The sequence below is a fragment of the Oryctolagus cuniculus genome, chromosome 3, assembly GCF_964237555.1.
Source record: "Oryctolagus cuniculus chromosome 3, mOryCun1.1, whole genome shotgun sequence".
Lineage (NCBI taxonomy): Eukaryota > Metazoa > Chordata > Mammalia > Lagomorpha > Leporidae > Oryctolagus > Oryctolagus cuniculus.
The window spans coordinates 99,635,005-99,654,144 of record NC_091434.1 but is presented as its reverse complement, the minus strand read 5'-3'; the positions used below and the strand labels follow the sequence as shown (position 1 = coordinate 99,654,144).

Here is a 19,140-nt window from a genome sequence, read left to right as displayed (position 1 = left end):
AGTCTATTTTGTCTGACATTAGGATGGCTATTCCTACTCGGTTTTGCTTTTCTTTAGTATGGAATATCATTTTCTAACCTTCCCCTCTTTGATATGTGTGTATCTTTTTGGTGAGGTGTGTTTCTTGTAGGCAGAAAAAAAGATGGGTCTTGTCTTTTAATCCATTTAGCGAGTCTATATCTTCTCAGTGGAGAATTGCGTCCATTTATATTTAAGGTTAATATATTGGCAAGTAGCAATTTGCCCTGCCTTTTACTATAAAAATTTCTAAGAATTTTTAAATTTAATTTGCTAAGAATTTCCTTTGCACTTTTACTGAGAGATTTTCGGCCTTCACATTATTTCATAATGATGACTATCTTTCTGGGTGTTTGTGTGTGTGTGGGTGTGTGTGTGGGTGTGCATGTTTAGCATGCCCTGAAGCATTTTTTGTGAGGCTGGACCAGTGGTGACAGATTTTTTCAGTTTCTGTTTGTTATGGAAGGTCTTTATTTCACCCTTTTCATAAATAAGAGTTCTGCTGGGTACAGTATTCTGTGTTGACAGGTTTTTTTTTTTTTTCTTTTAAGACTTGGACTATGTGTCTCTATTCTCTTCAAGCCTGCAGGGTTTCTGATGGGAAATCATCTCTCAGACTAGTTGAAGATCCTCTGAAGGTTGTCTGCCATCTATATTACAGACATTTTAAAATCTTTTCTTTATGTTTTACTGCTGAAAGATTGACGACAGTCAGTTGTGGTGAAAATATTTTCCGGTCATATTTATTAGGAGTTCTATGTGCTTCCTTTACTTGGATATCCTTTGTTTCTCCAAATTAGTGAAATTTTCTCTTATTATTTCTCTGAATAGACCTTCTAATCCATTTCTCTTTCCAGTCTTTCTGGAACTCCTAAATCCCATATGTGGAGTTGTTTGATAGTATCTTATGAATCTCAAACACTGTTTTTTCTTTCTTTAAGATTATTTATTTGAAAGCTAGAGTAACAGAGAGGCAGAGAGAGAAAGGTCTTCCATCTGCTGGTTCACACCAATTGGCTGCAGCAGCCAGAGCTGCATCAAAACCAGGAGCCAGTAGCTTCCTCCTGGTCTCCCATGCGGGTGCAGGAACCCAAGGACTTGGGCCATCCTGCACTGTTTTCCTAGGCAACAGCAAAGAGCTGGATCAGAACTGGAACAGGTGGGACTAGAACCAGTGCCCATATTGGATTGCCAGCACTTCAAGTGGTTGGTAGCTTTACCCTCTATGCCACAGCACCGGCCCCTTTTATTTTTCTCATTTTTTTCATTTTTGGTTTGACTGAAATATTTCCAAAGATTTGTCTTCTAGCTTGAATATGCTTTCTTTTGCTTCACCAAGTATGTTGTTAAGCTTTGTACTGAACTTTTTTAAAGATTTATTTATTTGGAAGTCAGAGTTACGCAGAGAGAGAGAGAGAGAGAGAGAGTGAGAGAGAGATCTTTCATCTGATGGTTCACTCCACAATTGGCCGCACTGGCCAGGACTGTGCTGACCCGAAGCCAGGAGCCAAGAACTTCCTCTGGGTCTTCCACATGGGTGCACGGGCTCAATGTCTTAGGCCATCTTGAACTACTTTCCTAGGCCATAGTAGAGAACTGGATCAGAAGTGGAGCAGCTGGGTCTTGAACCGGTGCCCATATGGGATGACAGCACTTCAGGCCAGAGCATTAACCCACTGTGCCACAGCGCCAGCCCCCTATACTGTATTTTTTATTTGATATATTGAATTATTAATTTCTAAGATTTCAGTTTGATTTATCTTCAAAATTTTTATCTCACAGGAAAATTTTTCATCTGTGTCATGTATGGATTTATGTAACTCATGAATTTGTTTCTGTTTGCTGCTTTTTTTCCCCAAAGAAACTTTTTATTTAAGGAATACAAACTTCATGTTTTCATAAGTACAACTCTAGGAATATAGTGATTCTTCCCACCATTCTCATGCTCCCATCCACATTCCTACCTCTCCTCCTCCTCCCTCTCCCATTCCCAGTCTCATTCTCCATTTTAGATTAAATTTATACACAGAAGACCAAATCTGTACTGAGTAAATAGTTCAATAATTTGCGTGGAAAAAAAACCTGTTCCTCAACAGTCTAGACAAGGACTGTTCAAAGTCATTGCATCTTGAAGTTAATTTCATTTCTTTTTTTTTTTTTGGAAACTTAATTAACTTTAAATAAGCACTGAAGAATAATACATCTTTTGCAAGCACTTAAACATAACTATAATACAACTCTTTGAGGGCAGAGGTCCTGCAGAGGAAGTTAGTGCACAGTGACTCTTGTTGTTAATTTAACAATTAATGTATGACATTAGTGATCCCCCGAGACTCTTGACATGAGCTGCCTAGGCTGTGGAAGCCTTCTGAATCCACAAACTCCATCAGTATTCAGACAAGGCCATAAGCAAAGTGGAAGTTCTCTTCTCCCTTCAAAGAAAAGGACCTCCTTCTTTGATGACCACTTCTTTCCACTAGGGTCTCACCCACCAAATACTTCATGTAGGACATTTTTTGCCACAGTGCCTTGGCTTTCCATGTGTGAAATGCCCTTGTGAGCTTTTCAGCCAGACCAGAATGCCTTAAGGGCTGATTCTAAGGTCAGAGTGCTACTTAAAGCAATTGTCATTCTATGATTCTGCTTGTGGTCTATTTCCCATGTTGGAGCATTTAATCATTTTTAATTCTAGCTATTATTATAAACAGACACTTAATCCTACCCATATGATCACTTTACCACTTAAGGTGGCATTTTTACCACCCTGCTTAAGGCAATTTGGGGTTCCATGGCAAGTTTTAAACTGTATGCTTAGAAGTAAGTATATAGGAATGTGTACAGAACTATACAGCTTTACAATAACAAACTTCATACACTTCATAATTATGAGTTTAGTATTCCTATGATCTTTCTTCTGACATTCCTTTTCAAGAATTTAATCCATCTTTTCATCTTCACATTCTAATATTGAATTGTTGTTATGTTCCTTTGGGGGAGTCATCTTGTCTTCTATGTCCTTGTTTCTTGTATTTCTTTATTTTTATGTATTTGTGGCAACACTTGTTGGTTTTCTCTGCTGATGGGTTTTATCATTGAACTATTCTTCTGTGGCTTAGTGGAGTGTCTGCTCCTTTAGTGAATACCCAGAGACGTATGCTGGATGTAGTCAGGAATCTCTGGTCAGTGCTCCAAGGTAATATAAGAATCCAGGATTACACCCAAGTTGGGCATGGTAGATCTCTATTGTCAGCAAGGAGGAGGGTATCATCACACCTGTTGTCATAATCACACCTTACCTCCTCTCTTCCAACATGATCAGTGCCCAGGGTTAACCTACAGTGTGTATAAGCCACACCCACACTGGCACATGAATCACACAAAGGATTTGTCCAGTCCTCAATGTGAGCACAGAACCCTCTGCAATGACTCATCCCAGGAGTTCTGAGCTTCTGGCACCAGATACAGTGATTGCCCAGAGACCCAGCTACACCCTATGTCCCATCATGCAGTCACAGAATTGCCAGTTACAGCATGAAAGACTCCCATAGTCACAGGGTGTAGAGAATCCCCTCTCAGCCCTCAGGCCTGCCCCATCCACTGAGAGAGCAGAGACATTTCCAGAGCCAGCTGAATGCATGTGGGTGCTCCCCCAGACAGTTTAAGCCCTGGAGCCTGTACTAGGCTGAGGGGATAGGAACACCTCACAGTCTCAAGTTGGAGCCCAGACCCCTGTTAAGCCTTCCAGCCAGACTCAAAGACAGTGGGAAACATGGATTTTCCCCACCTAATCACCTGGTCGTGTGTATGTCAGCCACCCTCTGCCTGCTGGTTGCCAGGCGCCCCTGCTCTCAGAAGCTGGCATTTCCTCCAGCCCCAGCTGCGGGAGTTGTGTGTAGTGTCCCATCTTGCTGCTGCATGATGCCCTCTTGCTTTCTGTAGAATTTGTACTGCAAATGGCTCTCTAACTCTCCCTTGGGACTAGACTTCCTTCACTTTTCTTTTGTCTTCCCCTAGTCAAAATTAGCCCTTTAATCTCATTTTTCCATGAAGTTCCTGAGCTACCCAGGTATAACTTTCCTGTTTCCGATGTTCCATGATAAAAGCATTTTCAAATTTCATTTTAATTATCTTCAAAATGATCTTTGGTGTAATTATTTTGTTAGATATGTATTTTGTTGTCTAAAATTCTTACTTTATCAGGAGAAATATTCCTCTGTGTTTGTTGGCAAAAATAATATGAGCTGACAATATCAGCAAAAGTATATCATGAGCAATATTTTAAAAGCATTATATTTATTTACTTTTTTAATGTTTCAGTAAATATTATCCCCCTGTTAACTTCTAAAATCATATATAATAGTTGTGGGAATGGTCCTTAAGCTTAATTTAAAATTGAATTCACTCAGATTGCTTTAATAGGATCAAATATTCTCAGGAGGTGTTTTTAAGTGTGCATCAAAGGACAAATTTGCAACAATTTAAAGATCCTGATTAGCTTAATTTTCAATTCTAGAATTGGGCAAATTTCCAAAATTTGAATAAGTGTTATAATAAGCTGAGCAGAGGAGTTTTGTCCATACATGGCTGAAAAAAAAAAAAAACAAGCAAGAAAGGAAAGGTAGATTCCTCGTTTTAAAGTTAGTTTCCTTGTAAGCTGGGCAGAGAGAGGCAGAACAATAGAAAAATGACTGGTTAACATCACATTACATTTTTCAGAAAGATTAAGTCACAGGAAACTTTTTTAGCATTCCCAATAACATTCACTTATTGGGATATTTGACAGTTACTTCTTCAGTCTTGATTTCCAGAACTGCAGCTAACAGCTTAGTTTCAGTTTGGTTGACTTTGCACTGTAGCTTGATTTTTTTTTTTTTTTTTTTTTTTTTTTTTTTTGCCAAGCAGAGTTAGACAGTGAGAGAGAGAGACAGAGAGAGAGTTATAGACAGTGAGAGAGAGACAGAGAGAAAGGTCTTCCTTCGTTGGCTCACTCCCCTAATGGCCGCTACGACTGGTGCTGTGCCGATCCAAAGCCAGGAGCCGGGTACTTCCTGCTAGTCTCCTATGGGGGTGCAGGGACCCAAGCACTTGGGCCATCCTCCACTGCCCTCCTGGGCCACAGCAGAGAGCTGGACTGGAAGAGGAGCACCGGGACTAGAACCCGGGGCCCATATGGGATGCCGGCACCGCAGGTGGAGGATTAGCCAAGTGAGCCAAGGCGCCAGCCATGTAGCTTGATTTTGATTTTTTAATCTGATATCTTGGGACTTACGTAGAAACTTAGTCCAAAGTAAAGTACCTCTTATAATTTTTATTTAAAAGTGTATTTTGTATTTCTTTTTTTTTTTTTTTTTTTTTTGCAGTCTCTATGCATGTTCTCTTTTTGCCTGGATTGAAAGTTCTGAGAAAAATCTGATCAAATGTTAAATATCAAAAATATTTAGTCATGAGCAAACAAATAGTATATTTGGGTCATAATGGGATTTTCAGGTTCTTAAAACAACAGTTTTCATATCATCACAAAATTTCTCAAAATGAAATGACAGGAGGATAATACATTTGTTATGTGTGCAAACTGATAGTAGATATATTGGGAGGTTGAAGGACCCAGGTTCTTATCCATGATATACTAAAAAAAAAAAAAAAAAAAAAAGAAACACCTCAATGATGAGACATAAAGTTTAACAGAGGAATAATATTTTTGGCAAAGCAAAAGTACACACTCAAGAGAGAGTACAGACATGCTATGGAGTGAGTTGCAACCCATGAGGTTCGAGGTCATTCCATTATGTGATCTGGAGGCACAGAATGGTGCTTTGAGTAGAATTTTTCAGCCAGTGGCAGGGATTTACAGGAATTTTGTAACTGACAAATTTCTAGTTGATTGGGAAGTCTCAGAAGTGTCATGGCATCTGATGCATGATGGGAGTAGGAGTATCAGCATAGCAATTCTATTATAATGGTACAAAAGCTATCAGCCATCACAGGGATGCATTTGACAGTTCTGTTGGACATTTGCTGTCAGTGCTGGTTCTGAACCGTGGCTTCACTACAGAAGTGACTCAGGTTGCCAGCAATGGGAGAAGTTTGGAGGCATCCCTTCTGGATGTGGTGATGCCTTCCCTTGGATTATTTTTTCCTGATCCATTATTGTCTCTTTACCTATATGAGATATAGAAGAGAATGAGACAGGGAAAGACTGCATTTATTCATAGACATAAAGAGTTTCAGTTTCCTAGGAAGGCAAAAGCTATTAATAAAACATGTATAGCCAACAATTCTGCAAAACAACTTTCCTTTATAAATAATGTTATATTATCAAAGTTTTAGAAACAGAATTACTAATGAATATTAATTTTATTAAGCTTAATTTGGGCTTATAAAAATGTTGTAATAAAACATATATTTGTTTATGAAACTTGCGCTTGACACTGAGAAAAAAAATAATTCCTGGCAGCTTTCCCCTAACAGTAACAGACCATCAGCCTGCATACCTCTAGAGACCACAGCAACTTGACACTTGAAAACTGGAGAAAGAAGTATACGAAATTTGCCTGACTACAGACCAGGCAACTAAATCCATTATGACATTGGCATCTGCTTAATAAAATACACAGAACAGATATGGCAGGAACAAAAGCCTTAAGAAGTGTCTTATTGAAATAAGAAGGCAGGGAGAGCAACTGACCTACTCGGGGATAGTTACTGTTATCCCAAGTCCTTCAGGATATGGACTATGGATTTTCCTGCTTTTTTGTAGACTGACAAACTGCCTAACTAGATTTATTCCAGTTAAGGGGCCAGGGCTGATCTAGATTGACCTAGAATTCATTATGCATTGATTGTGATACATCAGCACACTATTTGACACACCTACCAGCAGTCATGACAGGAAACACAGGACCAAATAATGAACCAGAAGGTATGTCAGCTAGATTTATGGAAATTTCCACCTAATTTGTAAAAAAAAAAAAAAAAACATGAATATTCCCTATCTGTATTAAGATGTACTTTTCCTTATAATGTTAAAAGCAGGTCAGGTCGTGTCTATCCAAGAGTCTGCACTCTAACTTTGGCACGTGTGCTTTTATTTTCTCAATGAAATTCTGCTGCTTGCTATTTGCTGCTCTTTGACTTTGTCATGAATTTTTTCTTGGGGCAAAGTTAAGAATCTTGACACTGAGTAGTGGTCACTTGCTGTTCTGTTCACTGCCATTATCCAGTGTTAGGAAGCTTGGGAACTTGTCATCCTTACTTTATAAAAAAAGATTTGAAATTATGTTAGGATTAGAAAGACACAGGAGAAATTGGTTTGAACCAGGGTCTTTTGTATTTGAATATATTGTATTAACCGTGCTTCCATAGGTAATCTCAATCAAAGATTCTTGTTTTATTTTTTTCCAAGATACATTGTGTTAGTTCATTGATAAAATGAAAAAAAATCAAAGACAATACTTCATATACCTCATTGGTTTATTGTAAAGATTGTGAAATAAGTCAGGTGTTAATAATTTTCAACACTAGTAATAGTTCTCTAAATGTTGGCTGGCCATGGTTTGGGAAAAGAAACTAATGCTTCATTTAACTTGTTTCACCTTTTGGTAAAGCAAAAGAAGGTATTCAGTAAATAAATGAACTTGTTATAAACAAGCATACAAACACTCTTCAGATAAGAGCTCTGGATCATTCCTGTCTGAGATGGTATGATTCAAATCTTGACATTTATTGCAGTGAGTTATAAATGATGTTTTTAAAAAATAGATACTTTTAGATCTTGATAAGCTTTCTCAAAGCTTTTTAAAAAATTTTGACCCCAAATACTTGTAGTTCTTAATGTTTCCACATTGATTCAAAACAAGGCTCTTAAGAGAAAGAAAAGGAACAAAGAAAAGCAACTTGAAATAACTTGCTTACTTTTTAAAATAGGTTTATTTTCTTATAGAATGTTGATGATATTGAAATATCTCAGAACAATGTTGATCTCAAAGATATAATTTGAATAAGAAGAAATAGGTCAATTAGGTATATTTTCTTTTGAAAATAAACTAAAAATCAAACTGATTGGTAACTCTTTGATGTTAGGAGTGCTTGATTCTTCAGTGCCTTTACTTTATATGTGAAACAAAAATTTCTGTTAATGTTTTGAAACTCATATTACCACCAACCTGACATATTCTGTGCACTTGCATGCATGCTTAACACACTGATCCTGCCCTTGGACAAATTTCAGCAGCAGGCGAGGATAGTCTTTTATGAAGTTCTTAATTTAACTAAAAGAGGTCCAGTGGAGGAGTATGTGTATATGTGTATGTGTGTATGTACAAATTTGTTAATTCAGACAGGGATTATTTACAAAGAATTGGTCCACTTGTAAGCATGCTATTTAAAGTGAGGTATAGAATGCTCAGTGTCATATCAGAAGTGTAACTATGGAATACTTCTGCCCACCAGTGTGGGAATGAGCATGACTGCAGGTTCATCACATTCTCAGGCTAGAACATTTTTAGGTGATCCCAAACGAAGACTGGGTGGTTTGAATGACCAAAATTTCTCAGGAATCCATAATTATCTCTTTTTTTAAGATTTATTTATTTGAAAGACAGAGTTACAGGAAGAGAGGAGAGAGACAGACAGATCTTCTATCTCGTGGTTCAATCCCCAGAGAGCCACAACAGCCAGGGCTGGGCTGGACTGAAGACAGGAGGTTCATGCATATCACGTACATGAGTTCAGGGGGCCAAGGATGAGGGTCATCCTCCACTGTTTTCCAAGGCACACCAGCGGGGAGCCGGATCAGAAGTGGAGCAGCCGGGAGTCCAAGTGGTGCCCACATGGGATGTGAATGCTGCAGATCATGGCTTATATGTAATTATTTTAAGCAGAATAGACTGTTCAAGCAAAGATAAAATATCTGAACTTCTGTAGAAAATCTCTGCTCCTTTCCCCTCTTGTATTTCTTTGATTTCATTTTGTGATAACTAATGTTTTGTTCTTCAGTTTTCTTGTTCTCACTATATTCTCTCTCATGCTTCTCCTTCTACTAATCACTTGTCTTTGCATTCCTCCTTTCACTCTCCCTCCAAATAATCACACTTTTTAAAAGTGATTTATTTTATTTATTTGAAAGGCAGAGTTACTGAAAGAAAGAAGGAGAGACAGAGAAGTTTTCCATCCACTTGTTCACTCCCCAAATGGTCTCAATGGCCAGGGCTGAGCCAGGCCAAAGTCTGCAGCTAGAGCTTCTTCTGGGTCTCCCAGATAGTACAGGGGCATAAGTGTTTGGGTGATCCTCCACTGCTTTCCCAGGTGTATTGGCAGGCAGATGGCTCAGAAGTGGAGTAGCTGGGACTTGAGCTGGCACCCATATGGAATGCTGGGCCTGCAGGTGTAGGTAGCCCACAGGAAATCAAAAGATGGATCAGGTTAGGAACCTTAGATGATGATTTGTTTTAGAAGTAACAGCAGAAATTCATACCATGATGTAGAGAAGCAAGTATAATAAAGGTGGCACCTTTAAAATCTTTTAAGATTTTATTTTTATTTACTCAAAAGGTAGAGTTACTGAGTTGGAGTAGGGGTAGGAGAGAGAAATCTTCCATCTTGTGGTTCACTCCCCAAATGGCCACAACAATGAAGTGGAGCAGCTCAGACTCAAAACTGCACCCATATGGATGCAGGCATTGCACGCTGCAGTTTTTCCTGCTAAACCACAATACCATCCTCCTTTGTAACCTATTAAAGAAATTTGCTATTTAGGAGAAGGCTTAATCTGCTATATGTGACATAAGCCTATCACATCTGTCAGGTATGTCTAAGAGGAATTTTGTTTAGTGCTAGGGATGTAGAATGATTGTTTTAATTGTCCCTCGATTTCAGACGTTATTCACTTTACAATTGCTGGGGATACATCTTTCAACACCTGCTATGTGTTTGCCTACCAGATGGAGCAATACATGTGGCATATGCAACAAAAGTGTTCCTTGACTAGATGAAAATATGGACCCTCCTTGAATAGCTGCGTTGAAATATAAATTCTTAAGTTACACACTTACCTCCAATGGTTTCCCCTCAAGTGAACTTATCCTGGAATTATTAGATTTATCATTCTGCTTTACTCTCTATTCTTATAAAATGGAACTGTTTAAAGTAATATTTTCAATGCAAAATATAGGGTTTGTTTTATATGTGTTTCAGTCGTCTATAAACATTAAGATATGTAGCCCATTTTTTAAGCAATATTCTGATTATACAGGACTAATTGCCTTTAAAAATCTTATACAGGGGATAGCCTGGTGATGCAGGGGTTAAGTTGCCATTTGCAATGCTAGCATCTCTTATCAGAGTACGTGTTTGTGTACTGGCTAATCTGATCCAGCTTTCTGCTAATGTGGCTGGGAAAGCAGTGAAGATGATCGAACTACTTAGGCCCCTGCCTCTCATGTGGGAGATCAGAATGGAGTTCCTTTTTCCTAAATTAATCCTGAACAGCCCTGACTGTTGCATCCATTTAGAGTGTACAAGAAGAAGGATGATCTCTCTCATGTGCTCTCCCTCTTGCTGTACCTTTGAAATAAATAAATTCAAACTCACAACAGTGAAGGTATTACTATTATTGTTATGTTCTGCATTCTTAACCAATGTGTTGTCTGTCTCTGGGTCTGTCTCTAGTGACTAAATTGTTGTTAATAGGAATTAGATCAGATTATGTTTACGGAGTAGGTAATTTTGCATGTTTTCACCATATAATACACAGTTGTATCATCTTTTATCTCAGTGCTTATGAATCAACTACAGAGCAATTTAGGTCATTTTACTTTGCTAGGTAGCATTTTTGTCTTAGAAAGTATTAATTTTTTTTTTTTTAAATTTGACAGATAGAGTTAGTGAGAGAGAGACACACACAGATAAAGGTCTTCCTTCCGTTGGTTCACCACCCCCAAATGGATGCTACAGCCAGGACTGTGCTGATCTGAAGCCAGGAGCCAGGTACTTCTCCTGGTCTCCCATGCGGGTGCAGGGCCCAAGCACTTGGGCCGTGCTCCACTGCCCTCCCAGGCCACAGCAGAGAGCTGGACTGGAAGAGAAGTAACCAGGACTAGAACCCGGTGCCCATATGGGATGCTGGCGCTGCAGGCAGAGGATTAACCAAGTGAGCCCCGCGCCAGCCCTTAGAAAGTATTATATGTCTCACTACAATAACAGTGAATTATGTTTCACAAAATAGCCTTTTTTTTTTCTTAAAGGTATATATCCTAATTTGATGTTAGAAATGACCAGCTTTAGAAATGTGATTGGCCTTTATGTCTTTTTAGATTCCTTCTGAAGATACATGTAGCACAAAAATGAATTCTTTGGGAATTGGAAAACTAGTTGATAATGGGATAAATCATTTTTACTTTATAGGAAAAAGTAAATGCTTCATTATTTTGTTGTTATTTACTGCTTCAAAAGGGAAAAATAATTTTAGGTAGCTATGTGCATGTGAGTCCAGATTTCATTTGATAAAAAGAGGCAAGAGGGACAACTTCCATTTCTTTATGATGACACATCAAGTATGCCCTTATCTCTAAAAATATTAGAATGGATGAGTGAAGCCTTCCTACCCTGGTTTTTTCCAGTATCTCTAGAACAACTAGTAGCATTTAAATTATGATATGTTTATTTTACAGGAGCTAATGAGAAAGAAATAGCTCTAATGAATGCTTTGACCGTCAATTTACATCTCCTACTGGTAAGTCTCCTTTCCCACAAATGTTTAGAATACTCTTAATTATAGAGTCTGATGTTTTCTTATCTTTAATTCATGAGCATCTATGATTCACGTCTATGTGGTTTACAGATGTGAAAGTTGTGAGGTTATTTTAATTTTTACCAGCAAATGCTGAACAATAGTATAACAGCCTCTGCATCATCATGGAAGAGTTGACTTTGGCAAAGAGCTATATAATAATCAACAGTGCTTATCTCAGAATGTAAGGAACAAGAGATATGGTGGGTAAAAAGGAAAACATCTTTCAGTACACAGAACAATCATGTTAGCAAAGCATTGAGTTTTTTAGGAAGTTTTCCAATACACTGATTTTCACACAGTAGGGTTATGGATCAGTATACTTTTGTGTTATAGGTTATAAGAAATATGTTAAGAAACACTTGGAAATTAAAATTATGTAGGAAAAGGTCACCAGTGCCTTGAATAGTTAATAAAATATTTCTCACATTTTAAGTACTCAACACAGTTTTCTTAAAATGACACATACTCATATAGTCTTAATTTTGATTGTGGTGTTTGTGATATGACCATTACCCTATGATTTGGAAAATTTTGACTTCACTTTTTTTTTTTTTTTTTGACAGGCAGAGTGGACAGTGAGAGAGAGAGACAGAGAGGAAGGTCTTCCTTTGCCTTTGGTTCATCCTCCAATGGCCGCCACAGCCGGCGCGCTGCAGCCGGTGCACCACGCTGATCCAATGGCAGGAGCCAGGTGCTTCTCCTGGTCTCCCATGGTGTGCAGGGCCCAAGCACTTGGGCCATCCTCCACTGCACTCCCTGGCCACAGCAGAGAGCTGGCCTGGAAGAGGGGCAACCAGGACAGAATCCGGCGCCCCGACCGGGACTAGAACCCGGTGTGTCGGTGCCACAAGGTGGAGGATTAGCCTAGTGAGCCACGATGCCGGCTTTGACTTCACTTTTTACAAAGTCATATAAATATATTATAAATTTAGACATCCCTGGACTTGATTTACAGGCAAGTTACTCAATGCCTCTCTGATCTTGGGCAAGGTTTGTAGCATCTCTAATTCTTAATATTCTCCTGTTTAAAAATGAGGACAATAATACCTACCTCATAGATACTTAGCAGGATTAAATATGGTAATATGTGAAAATTCCTCTAGCATGCCATCCAGTGATCGACATCACTTAACAATAACTGCTGTACTTATTTGCAACCTCATTCTCCAGGAACTATTTGCAGAAAGAAAAGGGTCCCCCTAGACAGTGGGTGCACTGGTGCCTCTTGTTTCACGGTGGGGCTGAGGTACTTTTGGGTGAAACAAAAATAAGCTCACAGGGGACCGACGCTATGCATAGCGGGCAAAAGACACTGCCTGCAGTACCAGCATCCCATGTGGCCAATTCATGTCCCGGCTGCTCCACTTCCGATCCAGCTATGGACGACATCTCTCTCTGCCTCTCGTTCTCTCTCTGTGTAACTCTGACTTTCAAATATTAAATAAATCTTTTTAAAAAAATAAGCTCAAAGAAAATAATAAAATAATAAAGCAGTGGGAATGATGTGTGGAGAAAGCTCAGCTGACAGTGTAAAGTCCATCAATATAAAGAAAAAATCTGTAGAACATGTCACAATCTTATACTAAAGAAGTTGCGATTAAAGTGCTATGAGAAGATAATTTTTCAATTAAATGTGAGAATTTGTTTTTATCTGATTGCCATTCCAGCCCCCCACTCAAGTTTGCTTTTCTGAAAATAAGCATAATCAGCCAATATCTTTGTTTTTATAATTATTTGGGAACAAGGTAAATTGAAAAGGTACCCCTGATAACTTTAAATGTTTAATTAATAAATGCCTTTAATGTGTTGGAGATTGTAAAATGAAAATGTGACATAAAATGAGCAAATGTATAAATTGTGCATTAATGCTTTCTCAATAAATCCATTTCATTGTAGTTATCATTCTTTAAGCCTACACCAAAACGGCATAAAATTCTTCTAGAAGCCAAAGCCTTCCCTTCTGATCATGTAAGGATTTCTTCAAATAATATTTATGCTCTTTCTATTCTTCCTAGAGAAGCTGATCATTTGTTTGACTTCAGTGTTTATTCAGTAGTCTTTTCCAAGTAACCTTACAATAAAAATCTGTCAAATGCTTTTGATTTAGGCATTTCTTATAGATTGTTGCTTTATTTCTTTGGTCAGTAGAACATGTGTTTAGGGAGGAAAGAATTGAATAGGTACATTGATTTATTAGTGTTTTTAAAGACATTGAGCAAAACAATGGTCTAAATCAAGTGTAGTTATAAATGTTTCATTAATTATTGTTGCTGTCTTATTTTACAAAATCAAATCAATACAAACTCCAGTGCTTAATGCTTTATCTGTAGAGTTGAAATATAAACTTTTACTTTTCTGTTTGTTTTCATAGCACTCTAACAATTATTGATTTCTTATTATCAAGCATTATTAAAGATTAAAAACATTTCTGTGGTTTAGTAAACAATATCATACTGCAACATTATGATCAATTCAATTGAGAAAAAATTTGATTATTCTTGACACAGATAAACGTAAATAACATATTTCAGTTTCAATGTTTTGTATTATTACTGTTAACTGCTCTGGTTCATATCTTATAATTTTAGGGCATCTAAAAATTATGTCAAAATTAATAGTCATTATACTACTATAAAGAAACCATAACATCCTGAAAGAAATCAGAGCCTTTGTAATTGCCATGCATATCTTATACTCTCAAATAAGTAAATTTTTAATGCCCTTTCTTCATTAATTTAGTATTTTTAGAGTGAGCTATTTCTATAGCTTGTGTTCAAGCATAATGAGTATATACTATTCATTTCAGTTATTTTGCAAGTTCTACTTTTGAACTAGATTAGGTGATCTAACATCATATTTAAAAAATCTCTTGTAACCATTAAGGTCTAGATGAATGCTACATTTCCATTCATGTCAAATATGAAGTATTTCAAAGAATGTTGGGATGCTTGCAAATAAATCATACTAAGTGGTTTTTCTCTGGTGTACTCAGTTACTTTTAACCTTGACCTTGGACTTAATATGATATGTCTTTATTGATATTTTATTATTATTTTCAGATTTGCTATTTCAGTGTACTTGTGTGTCTTGGGTTTGATTTAATACATAAATCATATTCCCTTTCCAGTATGCTATTGAGTCACAGCTTCAACTTCATGGACTTAATGTTGAGAAAAGTATGCGGATTATAAAGCCAAGAGAGGTATATGAGAAAGAAATAAATATTCATCATGCTTCTATTTAGTATTGATTGTTTTCTTCATTTTCCTCAAAATCTTATTATCTTCATTATTTTAATGGAACTTTCAAAAAAGTATAAAAGATCTAAACTTCTGTAACTGTGAGATCATTTTGTTTAAAATAAAGAATAACTCAGAAGTGTATTTATTTTCATTTTCAAGGGCTAACCATATGGCAAACAAACTATTTTCCTATTTATACCACTGGAATATGCTGTATTCTTCAGCAGGATAGGAGGGGAGTAGCATTGGGTATATATCATTGTTAATTTCAAATGTCACGACTCAGGGACACCATTAAAATCAGGCTAGAGCCCAATGGCATTTTTGAAATGCTGTCATGACTTAATCTCTCACATTCCTTCTTACTTTTAAGTATCAAACATTTGCCATTGTGTTTAGATAAGAATGGAGAATGGAATGTCATATAGTGAGAAGGGCTTGAGTTTTACAGCGTGGGTTATATACTTCCATGGAATAGCAGGCCCTCCAATGTACAGATTATGTGACTATGGGAAAGTTATTTTATTGGCTTGAGATTCCTTTATATTTAAAGAGGTAACAAAAGGTACATTTAATACAGTTTACCATATGTTCAAGGTCTACAGTACTGCATACTATACCTTAATAGAGACATAAAACTAAGTTTTACAGACTTTGACATATAAACCCTGCAGCTAGTATAATTTGGCAGTAAGAGAATCATACAAAATAAATTTCAGGTTTAATATGGAATGCTCATAGTCTTTTAAGCCAATGTTTGAATAATTACTTCTTTCAACCCAGAATTACTTTGAAGAAATTAAGGACCTGTTCTATTCACTTCTATTTGCCAACACGCAATAAATTAACATAATAAAAAGTTTCACACCTGGGAGAAGATAGCTATTACATATGTCACATATGAATCTCTAATTTTTAGTATAAATGAATACTGCCACTAATAACCACAAATTTTCATATTATAAATAATTATTGTTTGGAGTCACATAGTGAGTCATAACCTTGGGACCATTTTTTAGTATAAATAGACAAGAGTCAAGGTGGGATGAGGGTATGGGGGAAAGAACCAATATTTTCCTAAAGTTGTACCTATGAAAAATTCATTCATTAAATAAAAGCTTTAAAATTAATAAATAAATAGATAAATAAATAAATAGGAGCAAATCTATAGGAGAGGACTATATTTTCTCATTGAGAAATACAATTCTTATTTGACAAATACTGTTTCTTTAAAGAAATTAATTGAACATTATTCTCTATGACACTTTGGTACCTTTTTTACATTATGGTAGACAGACCTTTTTAGATTCTCTTAAGAATACAGAGTCTGTGAGAAGGGCATTTGGCTTAATGGTTAAGACATGTACTAGGACACTCATCCCCTATCAGAGAACCTGGGTTCAATACTGGGCTCTAACTCCTGACTGAGCTTCCTGCTAACCAGACCATAGGAGGCAGCAGTGCTGGCTCAAGTAGCTGGGTCTCTTCCACTCAAATGGGACACTTGGATTGAGCTCTCAGCTCCTGGCTTTGGCCTTGGCCCAGACACAACCATCTCAGGCATCTGGGGAGTCAATCAGCAAATGAACCCTTCTCTGTCTATCTTTTTCCTTGTCTCTCTGCCTCTCCAATAAACAAAAAATGAAAAACTTGGTTCATTTAAAAAAAAGAATAGTTTTATATTCCCAAGTTACTAATCTTAGTTAGAATTTTCCTTGCAATTTCTAAATTCCTCGTCTTTTTAATATCAATCTTGTATTTTTAGATGCCATACAGATTCCAGGTTTCTTCTAACAAAGAGTATATTACACAAACATATATGCACATAGACACACATGTAATGTGGAGTACTGTAACTGGCAAATATAAATAATTATGAAAAATAATAACTAAAGGATAATTTATGAATATCTTAAGTTTCCAAAAATATTAATCTGATTAATGATGCATTGACCTCAAAATAATGTAAGATTTAGTATTGGAGAGAATACATGGAAACTAAGTAAGGAGAACAGAATTCTTGTGGTGCAAATAGATGTTTTGTATTTAACTGATGTTTTTCAGCTTAAATTGTTTGCAAGATAAAAATCTAAGTTTTTTCACAGTTTTTATTATGTAATCAGGCATTCATTATAGTAGAGACATAAGGGGAAAATAATAATAATAAATAATAATAAATAAATAATAAATAAATAATAAAATAAATAAATAATAAAAATAAGGGGAAAATAATAATTTTACTAATATTTTTCTTCATCTTTGAGTTTTGATCTTTATAACAATTTAGCAGAGATTTTTTTTGTAAGGTAATAGAGGACCCTGGTTAAGTGATATACAGATATAAGAAATGTAAGTTTTTATTTCTGGAAAAAAATAACAACATGATATTAGATTCATAAGTAGAACTAATTTCCAACAAATTTATATTGCTATATAATAATTCATGGCCTTTTAGTGCTTTCTATTTTTTTATTGGGTAGGAATAAGAAGAAAACAACTGACAAGTACATGTATAGTAAAGATTAATTGAAAACTGGAGGCTAATTCAAACAGTTTTATAAAGACTTATACTTTAAAAACTCATTTCATTATTTTATTGCTATCTCTTAATAATAAAAGCCTTATCCTACACTTTTGCCAGAGTTTTGTCATGAACTTGAAAAACTTTACCTTTAATTTTAAATAGTTTGTAAAACTTTGTTTTATACCTCTGTCAAGCCAATGGTTAAGAATGGTACACTACAATATTTTTATATTGATAAATGACTAATGGTGAAATTGAGGTTGCTAAATATGAAATGACAAATTTATTATTGTTAATATGATGAAACTGTTCCTCATTTGACTTAGGGAGAAGAAATCTTAAGAATGGAGGATATTCTTGAGGTGATTGAGAAGGAAGGAGACTCTATTGCTGTGATTCTGTTTTCTGGCGTGCATTTTTATTCTGGGCAGCTCTTGGATATGCCTGCCATCACAAAAGCTGGACAAGCAAAGGTATGCACAACATTTCCCCCATGATCACTCTACAGAACAATGTTCTAACTGCCCTTCCAGTAAAACACTTTTGTTTCTGTCTGTGTTTTATAGTTGTTACGAGTTATAAAATGAGTACACCATTTTTCTATTATTTTTTGCCTTAGGTAATTTTATTTAACCCACTTTTGCCTTCTGTGGCCTTACCTCCTTATTACTTCTCTCTCAGTGTTTACCTTCCAGCAACATGTAGGACAGGCAAACTTCCTGTAGATGGTGTCATTGGTACTAGGTCAGCAAGAAACAGAAAAAAATACTTAGTTTAATAACTATGCAGCTATGCACGAGGACTGCTAAAAACCCAATTTTGGGACTGTGTCATATAACTCATTCTCAATGTAAATCAGTTTTAAACTCTAGGTACCTAAAGATGGAGGAATGAAGAGTTAACATTTTTCAGCAGATGGAGTTTTATACCAGTGTCTTCAAGGAGACCATTTTATTCTTCAAAATCTCAATAAATTACTGTAGTGCCTATTATGAAAGATATTTTCCTATGTATCATAAATTACACTTAAAAATTTATCATTTTGAAATCTTGATTCCTTATATATAAGTAAGTAAATGTCAAACATATTCTTAGTATTTATTTACCTGAGAAAAGAAATCAGTGAGGGAGCAGCATTCAGTAGTCTCAATTTGAATTTAAAATTCTTAAATAACAGTTCTATTTGATTCCACAATCAACTCATGTATTTAAAAAGGTGACAATCGAATTTTATTCTGAACATTAATAAGTTATGGGTCTCATCTATGTGTGAGGTCTACTTAATATATTCAGTTATTGAAGCTAATGAATGGAACTAATGAAAAGAAATTTAGCATCGTTATCAGCAGTCTCTAGGAATTTCCAACCACGACTTCCAACTGGTTTGATGGATAACTGTGAAACTGCAGCATTACAAAAGATATAAAGATAATGTCTTCTTAATTTAGATATTAAATGTTAAGCACCAAAATAAAGAGAGGCCAATAAAAAAAATCACATTTTAAAGTGTTAGGCAAGTAATCAGCAGTCCCAGTTCCCTTGGTATACAAGCATGTCTCATTAACCTT

The 19,140-nt window shown here is 36.2% G+C and overlaps 1 protein-coding gene across 7 annotated transcripts in view; it reads left to right on the top strand.

Moving 5' to 3' along the window:
- KYNU (kynureninase) overlaps positions 1-19,140 on the top strand; it is a 228,983-nt gene that overhangs the window by 98,977 nt on the left and 110,866 nt on the right. For all 7 annotated transcript variants that reach the window (XM_070071543.1, XM_017342822.3, XM_051849583.2 and 4 more), the window contains 4 exons: positions 11,685-11,746; positions 13,703-13,774; positions 14,934-15,008; positions 17,899-18,045. In XM_070071543.1, the coding sequence (XP_069927644.1) occupies positions 11,685-11,746; positions 13,703-13,774; positions 14,934-15,008; positions 17,899-18,045 (356 nt within the window). The remainder of the gene's footprint in view (positions 1-11,684; positions 11,747-13,702; positions 13,775-14,933; positions 15,009-17,898; positions 18,046-19,140) is intronic.